At 52.4% G+C, this 17,685-nt stretch overlaps 1 protein-coding gene across 3 annotated transcripts in view; it reads left to right on the top strand.

Moving 5' to 3' along the window:
• The window catches only part of HOOK3 (hook microtubule tethering protein 3), a 1,217,139-nt gene that overhangs the window by 411,851 nt on the left and 787,603 nt on the right, over nt 1-17,685 (top strand). For all 3 annotated transcript variants that reach the window (XM_086961833.1, XM_086961832.1, XM_086961834.1), the window contains exon 7: nt 1,264-1,326. In XM_086961833.1, the coding sequence (XP_086817959.1) occupies nt 1,264-1,326 (63 nt within the window). The remainder of the gene's footprint in view (nt 1-1,263; nt 1,327-17,685) is intronic.

Raw genomic sequence — 17,685 nt, 5'->3', positions numbered from 1 at the left:
TTAGTGATAGATTCCTTACCGACCCACCCATCCTCCCCGTTCTGCGAACCGATATCTAGGGTTAAGGTCAACCACCTTTCAGGGCCCTAGTTTCAAGGCACCAGTGTTGGTTTTTAGCATAGCTCTGCGTTTCTGGCGTGGAAAAGCGGTGTCTAAGAACTGACGTCCAGCACGCGGAGGCGGCGTCTAAGTACTCAGACGACGTTATCACAGCGCCGACGACGGACGCGGTTGCCGCAGACGACGCCTACCGACGTGCAAGGGTACTGCTACGCAAAAGCTTCCGGATCCAGTCTGACGCCTGGGGATATTCTAAGGTCAGGAATCTATCACTAACTAATGACTCTTACAGATATATCGTTACACAAGTAGTTACTTGTGCATCAGGGAATCAGGACCAGTGAGGATAAAGCTGTGGCATGACTCGAGTGACGAAAGAGGTTGAGGAATCGCAGACCAGGAACTACATAGGAGGAGCTTACCGCTGATTGGATGAGGCTGGACTGTCTATACAAAGTGGCCGGTTTTTGCTGTTAACTAAATTCCCTGGGGTTCATGGGAGTTGTAGTTTGTGTTAAGTTTTAATAAAACTGCTGCTGTTCAATAAAATGAAGAAAGTGGTAGCATAATCCTCGCCGCAGAGCCCTTCATAGAATTAAAACCTTCTGTTACGATAGCTATAACATTTTTCATTCAGTGAGAGTAGCTTTATAGATTTCAGATAATGGAAATGGCCATTATAAAGGCACCCAATACTAGAAGATTTCATAATCACTCTGGGAAGCTGATACAGTAAAATGAGTTGTTGCACTAAGTTTCACAGAGTCGGGTTCCTTTACCTGCGGTATTTTTTCTAAGTGATTATAAGGTCTCAGTGGCCCCTGAAGAACATTGCACCCGCCAAAGGTGTTGATCCTTGCAACTTCCTCCCAGTCAGGCTGGTCCCCTTGAAGTGCATGATGATGTGTTGACACCAGTTTTGGCATGATTTTGCGCAAGTATAATTTCTTATTTTTGTAATAGGACACATGATCCTGGTTTGTTTCCATTGACATGCTACAACTCCTTGTGGTATTCTGTAATTCTTAAAATATTGGTGGAAACTAAGAAAATCTATCCAGATCATAGTAAGTAATTGCTTGCAAAACCTGCTCTTTTTCTGTCTGTGAGCAATACCCATGAAACTTGTAAATGAATATGTAGCTTTTTATATACAAACGCGCTTTCTTTTGCTTTTCCTAATCCAGTGTAATCTAATTGCAGTTGATGAGTAAAGAAATTCCAGTGCCTGTTGGGAACGATGCATTTGTTGATCTTGACCGGCAGGTAATTTACACTCTTTTTTTCTTTTACATTAGTTCTGTTTTTGATAGTATGGAATGTAAAGTAACAGAAGGCTTGATTCACAAGCCTTTTTCCACACGAGGTATGACTTGCTCATGCATATTTGGTTGTGAAATGGGTCCATGTTTGTGCTGCTTTTAAAATATTCGTAAGAAATTATGAACACTCTAATGCAAGCTTTTAATTTTTAGAGAAGACATTAGTCACTGTTTACTAGTTAATCTAAACATTCTCTCACCTATTTAATGTGTATTATCTGTTTTTATTTCTTCTTTTGACTTATATGTTTTTGGGTATTTTCTGTTAAGTAATAGGAATGAATCACCATCAGAAAATTTATGGTAAAAAGAGTATGATGATTATGTCCTAAAATAAAGTACTGATTCTTGTTGACTGAATTGTAGATACTTTTTAGACAAAAACAGTGGTTCTGTCGGAACATAGGACAATTTCTTTGTCATACTTCAATATATTCGATAAACTTTACGCTTTTCACATCATTATTCATGGAAATAATGTATGCAACATTTGTAAAAGAAACCCACACCACAGTTCTGATTTAGCAAGAGTTTTCTTATTTTTAGATGTCTTGCATAAGTTATTCAAAAGTAAAAGGAGGCTGTCCAAAACAATGGTGACATGGAATCACAGATAAAGTGAAGTGCTTAAGTGAGTGGTTGTGACAGGTGATGATCTTACTATGCAGTGATAAAGAAGGATGACACAATAACATAGGAAAACATAAATTGACATAAATTGACATCAGTCCATAATTTGAAATCAATAATCTCAACTAACACAATTCTTTTTTTCTGTTCACTCTGCCATTGCACTTTATCCGGCAACACTCCACTCTATGCCACTCCACTCTATGCCACTGCATTCTATCCTGCATCACTCCACTCTATGCTGCTCCACTATATCCTGAACCACTCAATGCCACTCCACTCTATTTTGCTCCACTCTACCCTGCACCACTGCACTCTATGCCACTTCACTCTATGCTGCACCTCTCTCCTCTGTCCCACGCCACTGTATGCCACTGCACTTAATACTGAACCACTTCAGTCTATGCCACTGCACTCCAGTGGCATAACAAAAGCCCCCAAAGGTCCTGCAGTGCAGGGAGGCCCACAAGGTCCACGGCTCCCCCTCTGGTACTGTGCACGGGTGCCTAGCCTGAGGTCTGAGAGTTCCTGTCTGGGTCCAGAGCATGGTTCCCCCTCCATGATCTTTGCAGGGGTGGCCTCCTCAAGTTTCGTTGCACCACTGCTGCACTCTAAACTGCACTAATCGGGGGCGTGGCCAAGATGGCGGGCTGAGTGGTCGCACTCGATGTGAGCTCCGCCGGCCCTGGGCCCGTAACCTGCTGTGAATGCGCTGATCCTCCCCCCCGGGACGCTGTACTTCGCGGAGCTGCGGAGTGGAGCCACGGAGTGGCTGCTGCAGGACCACTGCCGCCTTTACTGGCGTTTGCCCGGTCCCGGACCCGGCGCCATTGCTGGGGTGCGGGAGAGGCCAGGTGCACGGCCCGAAGAGGAGGCGGACCCTGCCCGGGATCGGACGTCTGCCCGGGTGAGCACAGCGGAGCAACCGATCCTGCCCACCGGTCCCGGACTTCCACGCTTGGCCCCGCAGCACATCTCAGGGGTCTGGGCCGCCTATACCGGAGGCGGGGAGATAGCGGCGCCGAATCCGGGACCGGACATCACGCGAGGCTCCAGGCTCCAGGCTCCAGGCTCCAGGCTCCAGGCTCCAGGCTCCAGGCTCCAGGCTCCAGGCTCCAGGCTCCAGGCTCCAGGCTCCAGGCTCCAGGCTCCAGGCTCCAGGCTCCAGGCTCCAGGCTCCAGGCTCCAGGCTCCAGGCTCCAGGCTCCAGGCTCCAGGCTCCAGGCTCCGTCCATGCTGACGGCCGCCCCGGAGCTGCGGTCCCTGCCCCGGACGTTCCTGCCCGGCCCTGACAGTAGCGGAGCGGCGACAGTGCCGGACCTGGGGCTGCGCATCACGCAAGGCCATGGCTTTGACCTACATTCCGGACCCCAACAACGCTGAGCGGCAGTGGCACATCAACCCGCCAGCTGGGATCACTGGGCACGGTGCTGCTCTCCTGGGTCGGCGGAGGCTCCCGCGGGGAACCGGAGTGCTACGAAACGCTGGAAAGGGAAGTGCTCCACGCGAGGCCGAGGCTGCGGCCTGCACCCCCTGGAGCCACGGGCGACCAGAGGCCGGGTTATTAGATTATCGCCCGCCGGTAGGACTGACCACCATTGGGGCCCTGGAGCAAGCCCTTCCTTCGGGGCGGCCACTGGTGACACTTTGGGACGAACCGGCCCCGGAGCACCTGGTGTGCTCCCTCCCGCATTGCCTGAGTGACGAAGCAGGGGCATACCAGACAATATCGCAAGCCCCCCGCACGGCCCTGGAAGGCCTATATTGGACCAGTTCGAGGGGACTCCCCCAGTAGCGCTAGTGACATTGGGCTCGTGTCTGCGGTGACTGTGATGTGGGAGACGGGAGCAAAACCGGGCTGGTCAGACCTGAAGGCCCTGGTGGGCAGCCAGTCTCCGAACGGAACGGACCACGGGTCACTCCACAGTTCCTGTTCTGTCGGTGGTGCGGTCTGGCCCCATTGGACATTAGTGGAGCAGCGTGAGAGGCCGCCGGCTCGGTTTTTGGGCCACGCCAGGGGCTGGACCTTTAGATCACTTGGGAGGGCACCTCGGTGGACAAAATGGCGCAGAACAGAGGGTCAAAGAAGGGAGACCGCACACTACCAGAGATGCTGAATAGGAGCAATATGAGAAAAGATAGGGGACAGCCGTCCCCAAACCACCCGGGTGGTTCCCAAGGAGCAAGTGGAGGGGAGCCGCCGGTCACGAGGTCATTCCTTGAATCCCTCTTCAGCTCGCTCCGGGAAGACTTTCAAACGCTCAAGCAGGAGGTAGCGGGTGAGGTCCGTGAGATACGGAGGGAAGTTGACGGCCTGGGAGACAGAGTGTCCACGGTGGAGGAGGCTGGCCACGCCAGGGACGAAGAAATCACGCAACTACAACAGGAGGTCATCCGGCTCCGGGACCAACATCTTGACCTACAGTCGCACGCGGAGGACCTTGAAAATCGCTCCCGGAGGAACAACATTCGAGTCCGGGGAATCCCATCCCGGGAAGAAGGGGACGATGTGGCGGCGTTCCTAGGGGAGTTGTTCAGAGAGGTACTGGGGGAATCGGCTGATTTTCCTATCCGGATCGATAGGGCGCACAGGGTGGGCCTGCAACGCCTGACTTCGGCGCCTCCTCCCGACATCCTGGCCTTCCTGCTGGACTATCCCCTGAAAGAGCGAATACTGCGGGAGGCTCGGAAGAGGTCTTCCTTGGAATTCCGGGGTCACCGGGTGGCTCTTTATCAGGATCTGGCTGCATCCACCCTGCAGAAGCGCAAGGCGTTTAAAATTGCGACTGACTTTCTTAGGGAACATGGCACTCAGTACTCTTGTGGACACCCTTTCCGGCTCATTTTCCGGTGGAATGCAACTTTACATCAGCTGCGTTCCCTTCAGGATACATGTGGAGTGCTGGGGATCACTGCTACTGAAGACTGAACACACACACACACACCTCACCGGAGCCGTGTTACAAGAGATGGATGGCAGACAATCCCTGGCCGACGGTCATCTGCTTCCTCGACGCGGCCAGACTCTGCTGCGGTCCAGGCGGATTCGGACACCGCAGCGCGAGATGGAGCCGATGCTACTACAGCGAGTGTGGTGGCGCTGACAGCTTGAGTGAACTCTGGGGGGAGATCGACATCGCTATCATAGAAATGCAGGTTTGAGGGTCTGGGGGGGGAGGGGGGAACGGAGGAGTGCGTAGTGGCTGGACGTCCACTTTTTTGACTTTCCGCAGGCTTGTCCGTCAAGGACCGGACTGGGACAATGGGTTTTCGGGTTTTTGGGGGGGTTCGAGGGGGAGGGGTTGGGGTCGTTGAGCCAGTCCCAGTTGTGGGAGGGGACTGGGGGCAGGGGGGTTGTTGGGGAAGGCGGGGGACAGTTGGGGGGGTTCAGGGGGGAAGGGGGTTGAGTAGGAGGGGGGATCCGGGAGTTGGAAGTGGGGAAGGGAGGTCGTCCAGTGCACATGGGCGTTCCTAGTCATTCAGGCAATGAATGTGCTTTTTGGTTTGCTTCCACATGGATGTGGCATTCACAGTTTGGCCTGTCCTTTTGATTTGCTTGTGGGGAGGGGAGGGGAAGGTTGTCCGATGCACATTGCGGCCTGTGGGTTTCCAGATATTATGTGTGCTCCTTGGTTTGCTCAGACTTGTTTGCTTTTCATGTCACTGCGTTTTATTCATTGCTCTGCTGCTCCTCATACCAGGCAGCGCTCTTGCCCTCCTCGCCTTGTTGAGGTGGGGCCTTGCTGCTTTCGGCTGCACCGTTGCTCATACCCCCAGCCACCTGTAAGGTTGTGACCCTGAATGCTCGGGGTTTGAATAATCCAGTTAAGAGGCGGGCTGTCCTTTCGCTCCTAGAGAACACCCAGGCAGATATGTCTCCTCCAGGAGACACACTTATTGCCGCAGGACACACACAGGCTCCAATCTCATAAGTTCCCTTCACAATTCTTTTCCTCTTGCACCACTAAAACGGCTGGGGTGGCGATTCTGGTGGCCCGGCACTTCAGAGGGGAAATCCTCCACAAATTCACTGAACAAAAGGGTAGGCTATTGGCATATCGGTTTAGGATAGGGGCTCTTCTATTTACAATTGGGTCCCTATATAGTCCCAATGAACGTCAGGACCGCTTCTTGCAGGCAGCGATCGAGGATGTTACCTCTTCCCAGGATAGGCACATCATACTTGGGGGGGACTTTAACATTGTCTTTGACTCCGCACTAGATAGGTCAGCGCAACGCTCCCCACAGGTCGGAGAACTCTCTGCGGACCGTAGAGCTCAGCTAGAGGAGGTAGACCTCCTTGATCTGTGGCGACACCTACACCCTGCAGATAGGGACTACTCATACTACTCCCATGCACACAAGACGTACGCAAGGTTAGACCACCTTTTGGTTACCTCACCGGTGAAGGCGCTGGCCTCAGGGTCAGAGATAGGCGTGATCTCCCTTTCGGACCATGCCCCGGTTGAAGTCATGTTGTGTGTGCCTCCGGCGGCTCCCCGCCCTCGGACGTGGCGCCTCCGGGACACGCTGCTGCACAGGGCGGAGGTGGTGGCCCGCATCGAGAAGGCGACTCGGGAATTTCAATCCCATAATGATAATATGGACACTAGCCGGGCCACGCAGTGGGCAGCACTGAAGGCTGTTCTTAGAGGGGAGTTTCTAGCGATCTCCTCGCCTGATAATAAGGAGCGGCAGGCCAAGAGAGATGAACTCACGGATCGGGTTCGGGAACTTGAACAGATCCATCGCAGGACGGGGGCTCCAAGAATTTGGCGGCAGCTCAAGGAAGCAAGGAAGCTCCTGGCGGCCCTGGACCTTGATCGGGCGGAGTACGCGGCATTGCGGTTGCGTCACACCTTCTACACTGGAGGGGACCGCTGTGGCAGATTGTTGGCTAATAGGCTCCGAGTTGCGAGACAGAACCAGCTGGTTAAGGAGATCTCTAGCCCGGCGGGGATGCTGGAGACGGAGGACGCTCAAATAGCGTCCGTCTTCCGCGGCTTTTACAAGGATCTCTATACAGGGGATCCCCCAGATGAGATGGCCGTGGACGCTTATTTGGACTCGGTCGCACTGCCCTCTCTGGAGCCTTCGCAGGCGGATCATTTAGATGGAGACATTCGGATAGAGGAGGTGGTTTCCGCTATTGCCAGGCTTAAACATGGCAAGGCGCCGGGTCCGGATGGCTACACTGTCAAGTCAAGTCAAAAGATTTGTATAGCGCGCTACATACCCAGAGGGTCTCAAGGCGCTTGAAGAAGGGTAGGGAGTTACTTGTCGAATATCCACGTTTTGAGTTGCTTTCTGAATGCTAGGTGGTTCTGAGTAAGGCGAAGGTGAGTGGGAAGTGAGTTCCAAGTTTTAGCTGCTAGGTAGGAGAAGGATCTACCTCCCATGGTGGTTTTGTTGATGCGAGGTACAGTGGCAAGGGCCTGGTTGGAGGATCGTAGCTGGCGGGAGGGGGTGTAGAAGGATAGTCGTGTGTTGAGGCATTCGGGTCCGATTTCGTAGAGTGCTTTGTGTGCGTGGGTTAGGAGCCGGAAAGTGATCCTCTTATTGACGGGGAGCCAGTGGAGGTTTTTCAGGTGATCAGAGATGTGTTCTTTACGCGGGATGTCTAATATGAGCCTGGCTGAGGCGTTCTGGATGCGTTGTAGTTTTTTCTGGAGTTTTGCGGTGGTGCCGGCGTAGAGGGTGTTTCCGTAGTCCAGACGGCTCGTGACCAGAGCGTGGGTGACTGTTTTTCTAGTTTCGGTAGGGATCCAGCGAAATGTTTTTTTGAGCATGCGAAGAATGTTGAAGCAAGATGAAGAAACGGCGTTGACTTGTCTGTTCATCGAGAGTGAGGAATCCAGGATGACGCCCAGGTTCCGTGCGTGGTCCGTCGGGATGGGTGCTTTTCCAAGGGCCTCTGGCCACCAAGAGTCGTCCCAGGCGGAGGGGGAGGTACCTAAGATGAGGACTTCTGTTTTGTCTGAGTTCAGTTTTGTCTGAGTTCAGTTTCAGACGGCTGTGCTTCATCCATTCGGCTACTTCTTTCATTCCTTCGTGTAGGTTGGTTTTGGCCGTGTTAGGGTCTCTGGTGAGTGATAGGATCAGTTGAGTGTCGTCGGCGTAGGAGATGATGTTGAGGTTATGTTGGCGTGCGATGGCCGCGAGGGGGCTCATGTAAACGTTGAAGAGGGTGGGACTGAGTTTGGACCCTTGAGGTACGCCGCAGATGACTTCAGTAGCCTCTGACTTGAATGGTGGAAGGCGGACTCTCTGGGTTCTTCCGGAGAGGAACGAGGTGATCCATTCCAGTGCTTTTCCTTGGATTCCGATGTTTTTGAGGCGCTGTAGAAGGGTGCTATGGCAGACTGTGTCGAAGGCTGCGGAGAGGTCGAGGAGGATGAGGGCGACTGTGTCTCCATTGTCCAGTAGAGTTCGAATGTCGTCTGTTGCTGCGATGAGGGCGGTTTCGGTGCTGTGCTTGGCTCGGAAGCCGGACTGTGAGGAGTCGAGGGATTTGTTGGTTTCGAGGAATGCGGCGAGCTGGTTGTTGACAGCTTTCTCGATGACTTTGGCCGGGAATGGAAGGAGTGAGATAGGGCGATAGTTTTTGAGTTCGGTGGGGTCAGCTGTGGGTTTCTTCAGGAGGGCGCTGAGTTCGGCATGTTTCCAGCTTTCCGGGAAGGTTGCGGAGTTGAGGGAGCAGTTGATGACGTCTCAGAGGTGCGGTGCAATAATGGAGTCTGCTTTGTTAAAGATGTGGTGAGGGCAAGGGTCAGTGGGGGATCCTGAGTGGATAGAGTTCATCAAACGGATGGTGTCCTCAGTGGAGATTGGCTTCCAGTCATTGAGGATGATCAGGGGGGGTGGGGGTCCTGCAGGGGATTGGGTGGGTTGGTCTCCGGGTTGGTTGTCGAAGCTGTTGTGGATGTCTGCAATTTTGTTGTGGAAGAATGAGGCTAGGGAGTCGCAGAGGGCTTGAGAGGGGGTGATGTCGTTGGAGTTGGCTGAGGGGTTGGTAAATTCCTTGACGATGTTGAATAATTCCTTGCTGTTGTGGGCGTTGTTATCTAGACGGTCCTTGAAGGCTGCTTTCTTGGCATTTCGGATTAGTTGGTGGTGTATGCGGGTGGCGTTTTTGAAGGCGTCCTTGGTGCTGGTGGTTGGGTCTTTTTTCCAGGCCTTCTCGAGGGAGCGACAGAGTTTCTTCGATTTCTTAAGGTCATCGTTGAACCAGGAGGCCTTTTTGCTGCTTAGTTTGATTTGTCGTTTTTTCAGTGGTGCTAGGATGTCGGCGCTGTTGGATAACCATTGGGTGAGGTTGGTGGCTGCTTGGTCTGGGTTTGAGGAGTGGGCGGGGGGCTTTTGAAGAAGCGATGAGGAGATCTGGTCGATGGTGATTTTGTTCCAGTTTCTTTGCAGAGTGGGTTGGGGGTGGTTGTTGGATGTGGGCTTGTTGTAGGTGAAGTGGACGCAGCTGTGGTCAGTCCAAAGGAGAGCTGTGGTGTGGCTGAAGGAAACATGCTTGCTGGAGGTGAAGATAGGGTCGAGTGTGTGACCTGCGGTGTGGGTGGGGGTAGTGACAAGTTGTTTAAGTCCGAGGTTTGCGAGGTTGTCCAAAAGGGTGGTGGTGTTGCGGTCGTTGTTCTTTTCAAGGTGAAAGTTGAGGTCACCCAAAAGGATGTAGTCCTCGGAGGGGAGCGCGTGTGGAGTGATGAAGTCCGTGATGTCTTCACTAAATTGTGCGCGGGGTCCTGGTGGCCTGTAAAGGAGGGTGCCTCTGAGTGTGGTCTTGGGGTCGATGTGGATCTGGAAGGGAAGGTGTTCAGAGTTGGCGAGATTGACGTCTGAGCTGGTTGAGATGCGGATGGATTTCTTATGGACGATAGCGATGCCTCCTCCTGTGTGGCCAGTACGGTCCTTGCGAATGATCTTATAGCCTTCCGGGATGGCAATGGTGATGTCTGGGGCTGAAGAGGCATTCATCCATGTTTCTGTTAGGAAGGCGACGTCCGGAGAGATGGTGTCGAGTAGATTCCAGAGGTCAATGGCGTGTCTGTGGACCGAGCGGGTGTTGAGCAGGATGCATTGTAGGTGGTTGGGATCGGATATCTGTTGTGAGTTCGTAGATGAGGAGTTGTTCTTGGTGCCGTCGAACTTGCAGGAGTAGCAGGAAAAGGGTCCATGGGTGTGTCCAGGAGCAGCTTGGACGCATTTGAGGGAGCGGCCGGGGTTGAGGGCTAGGAGGGTGGTGGCATCGTAAGTAATGCGGGAGGGGTGGACTTTACGAGGACCTGGGGCTCTGGCGTTGGCGCGGTCCAGGCGCGGACGGGCGTAGACGGGCTTACCTTTGGCGCACCTTCGGCGCGAATTGGGCGCGGTCGCTGCGCGTGAACGCTGCGCGTTAGGTCATTGGTCATAAATGGATGGTGAAGGGGGCGGAGCGTGGGAGGGGCAGCAGCTGGGAGGCGGTAGCGGGGAGGAGGGGCGGCCCAGGGAGCACCAACACAGACAAGATGGAGGGTGAAAGTGAAACTGAGGCAGGGGCAGCAAATGGGATCAGAGCGCCTACAGCAATGCGGAGCGGAGCGAGCAGCGCTAAATGCCAATACAGGTCAGTTACAGTGTCTTCAGAAAGAGCCACGATGTGATGCAAAACACTGCGCCACCACAGACAACACACAGCGCTACACAGAGCGAGTTAGGATGAATGCCCACACAGCGCTATCACACTGATACACAACGCTATACAGAGAGAGCTAGCCTTAAATGCACACACAGCGCTAACACGGTAATTCACAGTGCTAGCTGCGCTCTATTATAAAACATTTTGCACGACGTTGACCCCCATTCTGACGCGCCTCTTCAACTCCTTTGCTGAACCCGGAGCCATTCCGCCCGATCTGCTCCAGGCCACTATCTCGGTTATCCCTAAGCCCGGTAAGGACCCGAAACAGTGTGGGTCATATAGGCCGATCTCTCTTCTGAATATTGACTTGAAATTGTATACGGGGATTCTAGCCGCTAGATTGGCTCCCCACTTACCCGGTCTCGTCGATCCTGACCAAGCGGGTTTTGTCCCAGGGAGACAGACAGTGGACAACACGAAACGAATTGTCCATCTACTAGAGAAGACCTCCCGGATTCCGGGAGAACGAATGATGCTGGCGGTGGACGCGGAGAAGGCATTTGACCGGGTCCACTGGCCTTACTTGGAGCGGGTGCTCATGAAGGCAGGTATAGGAGGGAAATTCCTCTCCATGATTCTTAACTGTTACAATCGTCCATCTGCGGTGGTCCGTGTCACCGGGCTCGCTTCTGAATCTTTTGGCATCGAACGAGGCACCAGGCAGGGTTGCCCGCTCTCGCCCCTGCTTTTTGCGCTCTACATGGAGCCGTTTGCCCAACGGATGCGTGATAACCCGGCGGTGACCGGGATCCAGATGGGTGGTTTCACGCACGCTATCAGCCTCTACGCTGACGATGTCATTCTGTCCATTGATAGACCCCGGATGGCTCTCCCGGCGTGCATGAAGGAGCTGGCCTCCTTTGGCGCGGTATCGGGGTTCAGGATGAACATGTGGAAGTCGGTGGCGTTAGATATCTCCCTCGAGCAGGACACTAGAACCTGTCTGCAACGAAGGTTTCCCATGCTCTGGTCATCGGGAGCAGTGCCTTATCTGGGGATCCAGATTGCTCCTACTTTGCCGGCTATGGTGTCGGCCAACTATCAGGCCCTGGGTGCCAAGATTAGAGAGGAACTGGGCCGGTGGAACCGTGGCACTTTTTCCTGGTTGGGCAGGATAGCTGCTATCAAAATGACGGTCTTGCCCCAGGTACTGTACCTTTTTCGAGCCCTGCCGCTCCAACCGCCGGTGGGATGGATTTCGCAACTGCAGGCAGACGTTTCTCGGTTTGTCTGGCAGGGTAAGAAGCCTAGAATGCGTAGAGCTCTCTCGCTGCTGGCCCCTGAAGCCGGTGGGTTGGGAATTCCCGATTTTCGCAAGTACTTTCAAGCTACACAGTTACGTTATCTTGTGGAATGGAGTAAATGGGAGTCCGATAAGCACTGGCTCTTTCAGGACCAGGCGGTGGCAGGGAGAGCCCTGCAGGAGATCCCTTTCCTACATCGCCCTCATCGGCCCAAAAACCTCTATGCCTCCTTTGTCACGAGGGTGCCCTTGCGGGTGTGGGATGCTACCAACGTTTTGCATGGCCTCACCACGTTTCCGTCACCACTTACCCCGCTGGTGGACAATCCGGACTTCACTCCGGGGATGGAGAGGGGAGCGTTCGCACGATGGAAATGGGCGGGGTGTAGAGCCTTATGTCACCTATATGGCCCTGAAGGGGTTGTCCCTTTTCCACAACTTCGTCAGGAGTTCTCACTCCCGGAGACAGAGCGACTTCATTATATGCAAGCTCGCCATTGGGCCCTTCAGCCGCAGGTGAGAGGGACGGCCGATCGGCTTTTTCTTCCCTATGAGAAATGGCGCCTGACGCGGACTTCGAACTCCAAACTGATTACAGATTTATACAAGCTGCTGCAGCCGCCGGCGACTCACCTTTATCACCCTGGGAGGGAGCGTTGGGAAAGGGAGTTAGGAAGGGCTCTGAGCCCTAAAGACTGGGAACACATATCCTATAGAGCGAGGCACTCTGCATACCACATGGGGCTCACAGATACGCTGACTAAGGTCTCTACCTATTGGTATTATACACCTGAACGAGTTCGCGAGTTTGATCGTAGTAAGGATGACACATGTTGGCGGGGGTGTGGGCACCGGGGTACACTCACGCATATACTATGGGATTGCCCGCTCCTGGAACCTTACTGGAAGGAAGTGCTGGATGAAATCGACTCTCATTTCGAAATTGAACTGCCGCGCTTTCCTGCTTATACCCTGTTAGGGCTTCCGAATGGTCTGATGTACCCCCTTAGATCCCGCAGGGGCAGGCAGATAGCGATAGCTCTAGGCTCCGCAGTCCAAAACATTTTAATACACTGGCTCACCGCTACAATACCATCTATCACCGGCTGGCTCCACAGGTTGTGGCATGTGTTGGGTATGGAGAAGCTGTCCCTCACAGTGGCGGGTGAAGTGGACCAGTTTCGGGAGCTCTGGCAACCGTTTCACTCCTTATTGCTTACTGAATTTAGGGAACTTACCTGCCCCAAGTATCTCTGCCTCCTGCGGCTTCCGACCCCAGCAGAGTCTGCCCCATGATCTCTTTCTGGACTCATCCTCCTTGTGAATGTGGCTCTGATGTGTATCTCGGTTAGGGACTGTGCACTGGACGTGGGGTGGGGGTGGGGGGATGGGTAGTGGGAGTTAGGATGTTGGGGGGGATTTTTGGGTTGGGTGTTGCACGGGAAATGTCATACCAAGTTGAGGCAACACGCGATTTATGTTACTGTGCAGGCGTGATCCGCGGAATGACATCTGCTAATGGCACTACTGAGAACTGGCTTTTCCGCCCTGCTATGTCGCCCCTTTTTTTTCTTGAGATATGTGTTTGTCCTAACATGTTGTGCTGAATAAAATACTTTAAACCTAAACTGCACTACTCCACTCTATGCCACTTCACTGTATGCAACTGCACTCTATCCTGCTACACTCTACGCCACTTCACTCTGCTCTGAAGCAATCTACTCTGCATCACTCCACTGCAATCTAAGCTGCACCACTTCACTCTGTTCCCCTCTACACAACTCTACTCTAACCACTACACTCTACTCTAACCACTGCACTCTATTCTAATCACTGCATTCTTTTACTCAAAACCACCACACTATATGCCATTCCACCCTGCACCAGGCACCAGTCTACTCTGCACCACTGCACTCTATGCCACTGTACTCTACTCTGCAACACTCCACACCACTGCACTCTACATCATACTGTTCTACTCAGCAGCACTGTAGTCTACGCCACTTTACTCTGCACCACTGCAGTCCACAACAGTCTACTCTGCTACACTGCGCACTCTGCCACAGAACTGTACACCACTCTACTCTATGCCCCTGCAGTCTACTCTGAACCGCTCTTCTCTACGCCACTCTATGCCAGTGCACTCTATGCCACTATATTCTACACCACTGCACTCTACCCTGCACCATTCCACTCTGCACTGCTCCACTGTAGGCCAATCCATTCTAAGCCACTCTAAACAAATGTTTCTGCAAGACACATTAGTGCAAGGTTGATGACCAAATGTGCCGTATAATACAAACAAGTAAAGGGCAACCGAGTTACCGTGTAAAAACTAAATAACAAAGATCATTTAAAAAACATTTCCTAGTAAACTTGAAGGAAAGTTTCAATTCTATTAAGGACATGGAGGTGAGGAGTATGCTCTGCTTTCTTCATGTATTACATTCCAGCAGACTTAAAAAACAAACAAAAAACTAACTTTCCTATCAGGCAAACGGAATAGAACTACAACATTCCAGTCAATAGCATTCAGTTCCTCCCATAAAGACCGACATCCCCTGCATATCTTCCTCTTTCTTGAATGCAACAGGAGCACTTCCATCTCTTTGCATTACTCTCCTTTAGTAACATCGGAATCTGAAATCAGCCAAACGCAACGCCATGAACCTGTACTTCATAACTTGGAACCCGTAATATTATACTAAGATGTACTTAGCATATGAATCACAATTGACATTCTTGGGGATAGGAACAGGATAAACTTAACCCTGACCTTGCTTGAAAACCAGATACGACAGCCGTAAAAATATTAATGAATCACTGTTCTCTTAGGTCAGAAGAGTTCTCAGGAACCTTGGGTGGGAATAATTCTCGCCTCAGTTTCCTTAATAGAATCAAAACTTTCCTTCATGTTTACTAGGAACTTTTTTATTATGTATCTGATAGAGACGTCTAGCCGCAGATTCCTTAACTTAGAATATCGCCAGGCGTCAGACTGGATCCAGAAAATTTTGCGCAGCAGCACCTCTGCATTCTGGCAGGTGGCACCGTACGGCTCCGCCCGGACGTCGTCCATGGACGTGACGTCAGCGGAGCCCTATTTATGCCCCGCCCGGGCGTGCCAACATCAGTTTTTTTCGTCACAACGTGGATCCTGGAAACCAGCAGTTCCTGGCCTAGTTTTGGGCCTTCTCGGCACCGCTGATGTCGTACCGGAACAGTGTTCAATGCCCTCCGGGTTCAAAGTCTGTGAGGCCTGTGCGCGTCAGATGTCTGGCACTGACCCGCACCTTATTTGCATGTGGTGCCTTTGTGTGCACCACGATTCCAAAGAATGCTGCGACTGTCAGCAGATGAAGCGGAAGTCCCTACGGGAATGCCGTATGAAGCTGTTGGCCGCACGGCTGTCCGGCCCAGCCTCTTCTTGTCGGCGGCGCTCTCCCGCGCGAGAGATGGCTTGTTCCCAAGGCCGCTCCCGGGACCGTTGCCCTAAAAAAGGTAAGCATGCTGCTGGCGCCCACTCCTCTCGTAAGGGGTCAGCTAAGAGTCCCCGGAGGTCACCTCCTCCATACCCTCCTTTTCCAGGAGTTGGAGCGACGCGCGCCCCTTTGGAGGCCTACTCCCGGGCTCTTCAGGCCTACTTAGAGTCCCCCTCTCTTCCTAGCACGCCTTTAAGCCCCACAGAGGCGGAGGGTACTCAGGCCAGGCCCTCGTCGGCGGATCCTTCCCCGACTAGGGCTGTGTGCTACGACTCCGAAGCTGAGGCAACAACGTTGGGCCATGCCCCAGACCCTCCTAGTCACTCTAGCACACACCACCAGTCAACGCATAGCCCTGTGCGGCTTCCTTGGGGGACGGCGAACACGGCGTTGGCGGTCTTGACGGCGGGCTCGACGCCAGGCTCACACCGCCAGTCAATGCATAGCCCTGTGCAGCTACCTGCGCGGACGGCGGAAGCAAAACATCCAACCCAAACTGAGCATGACGGTCTTAAAATATGTGTCTGGAATATTAATTGCTTAGCTTCCAAAACAAGCGACCAAGAGTTTCTAAACTACCTGAAATCTTTTGATATAATCCTTCTCCAGGAGACCTGGGAAGATCAGTCCTTTGAACTGCAGGGCTACATCCTCATCTACTTCCGGAAAGTAAAGGGTCTGTTTTTGGGCGTCGTTCAGGCGGCTTATTGCTCTTAACCTCTATAACAGAAATAGGTAAGACTGATCCAAAGAACATTCAGTTATCACCTTCAAGTTGCATTCAGGCCATAAAAATATCGCTTAAGATTAACCAGTGCCCACTGGAAGTAATAATAATAAACATCTACGTACAACCAAAAGCTAAAAGCAGCAAAGGAGCTGCCAACAGAGTTAAAAAGATTGATGGATGAGGAAGCAACAGGTCACATTATCCTTGCTGGAGATTTCAACATGCACCTCTTGGGAAACATTCAAGATGACGATAAAATTCAGGATCTATCTGTAGCCTGGGGAATTCCGACGCAAGCCCAACTCAGAGTCACCAAGCTAGCGCGAAGTGCAAAATATCTGCTGTAGGAGTTGGAGTATTTGAATATGAGAGCCGTCAATGGTCGCTTTAAGGTCGATAATCCACCAGCTGCTACGTATCATTCAGCCATAGTATTGTCCCATCTAGACTACACCTTTACAACCCTAACACTATTTAATCATATAGCCACTTTCGAGATCGGCAATAAGGGCCTCAGCAATAATATGCCACAAGAACTAAGGCTCAAAGCAAGCTCAAGCCAGACTTTGCTTGTCAGTAAAACAAATGTGCAAACTGAAACCAACAATCTTAAAAGAATGTGCGACGGTAACGGTCCACTGCTTTGAGCCAGGGACGTGGGATTGTACAATGCTTACGTATGCCCCATTGCACATTGCTCATGGGTGATGCCAGTTGATGTTTTGGATAGGATATCGATTTTGTCCTGGAATGTGCGTGGGCTTAATGATGCCAGGAAATGTCGGAATGTACTACACTATCTGGATAGACATGCAATACAGATAGCTTTACTGCAGGAAACGCATCTGCGTCGGACGCCTGAACCTAAGTTTGGAGGGAAGTGGGCCGCAGTGAGGAAGTTTTCATCATACTCCTCGTACGCACGTGGGGCTGTTATACTGATTAAGAAATCACTCTAATTTCAGGAGCTGGGAACGCGGGTGGACCCTGAAGGGAGATATGTGTTATTGTGGGGGAGGCTTGGGCAGGTCACTGTGCTCTTTGTGAATTGTTACGCACCGAATGTTGATACGCCTGCATTTTTTCTTACACTTTATGGTTATGTCCTTGCTGTGGAAGCCTCGCACATTGTTTGGGGAGGTGACTTCAATTTAGCAATGAGGGCTCTGGAGGATAGGTCGGAGGGGAGCTCTCAGTACAATGTACAAGCCAGAGATGTATTGCAGGGCATTGTGGAAGAAGCAGGCCTGATAGATAGTTGGAGATACGCTCACCCGAAGGATAGAGTGGGCACGCACTTCACGGCACAGGCTCGCACCTGGGCGAGGCTGGACTATGTTTTCCTCTCCAGGGGACTTGTGGCAGGGTTACATGATGTAGCACACCTCCCCAGAACGTACTCTGATCATTGCCCGGTTAAGGTTAGGTTGTCGGTGCCGGGGCTGCACAGACCGCGGCCACCCTGGAGGCTCTTCCCTTCTGCCCTTTTAGATCCCATTTTCAAGGCGGAACTTGGCGAAGAAGTGGAGGCTTTT

Source organism: Lissotriton vulgaris, chromosome 3_1 (genome assembly GCF_964263255.1).
Source record: "Lissotriton vulgaris chromosome 3_1, aLisVul1.2, whole genome shotgun sequence".
Lineage (NCBI taxonomy): Eukaryota > Metazoa > Chordata > Amphibia > Caudata > Salamandridae > Lissotriton > Lissotriton vulgaris.
Note: the sequence above shows the minus strand (reverse complement) of the source record. Positions and strands in the feature narration are given on the sequence as shown.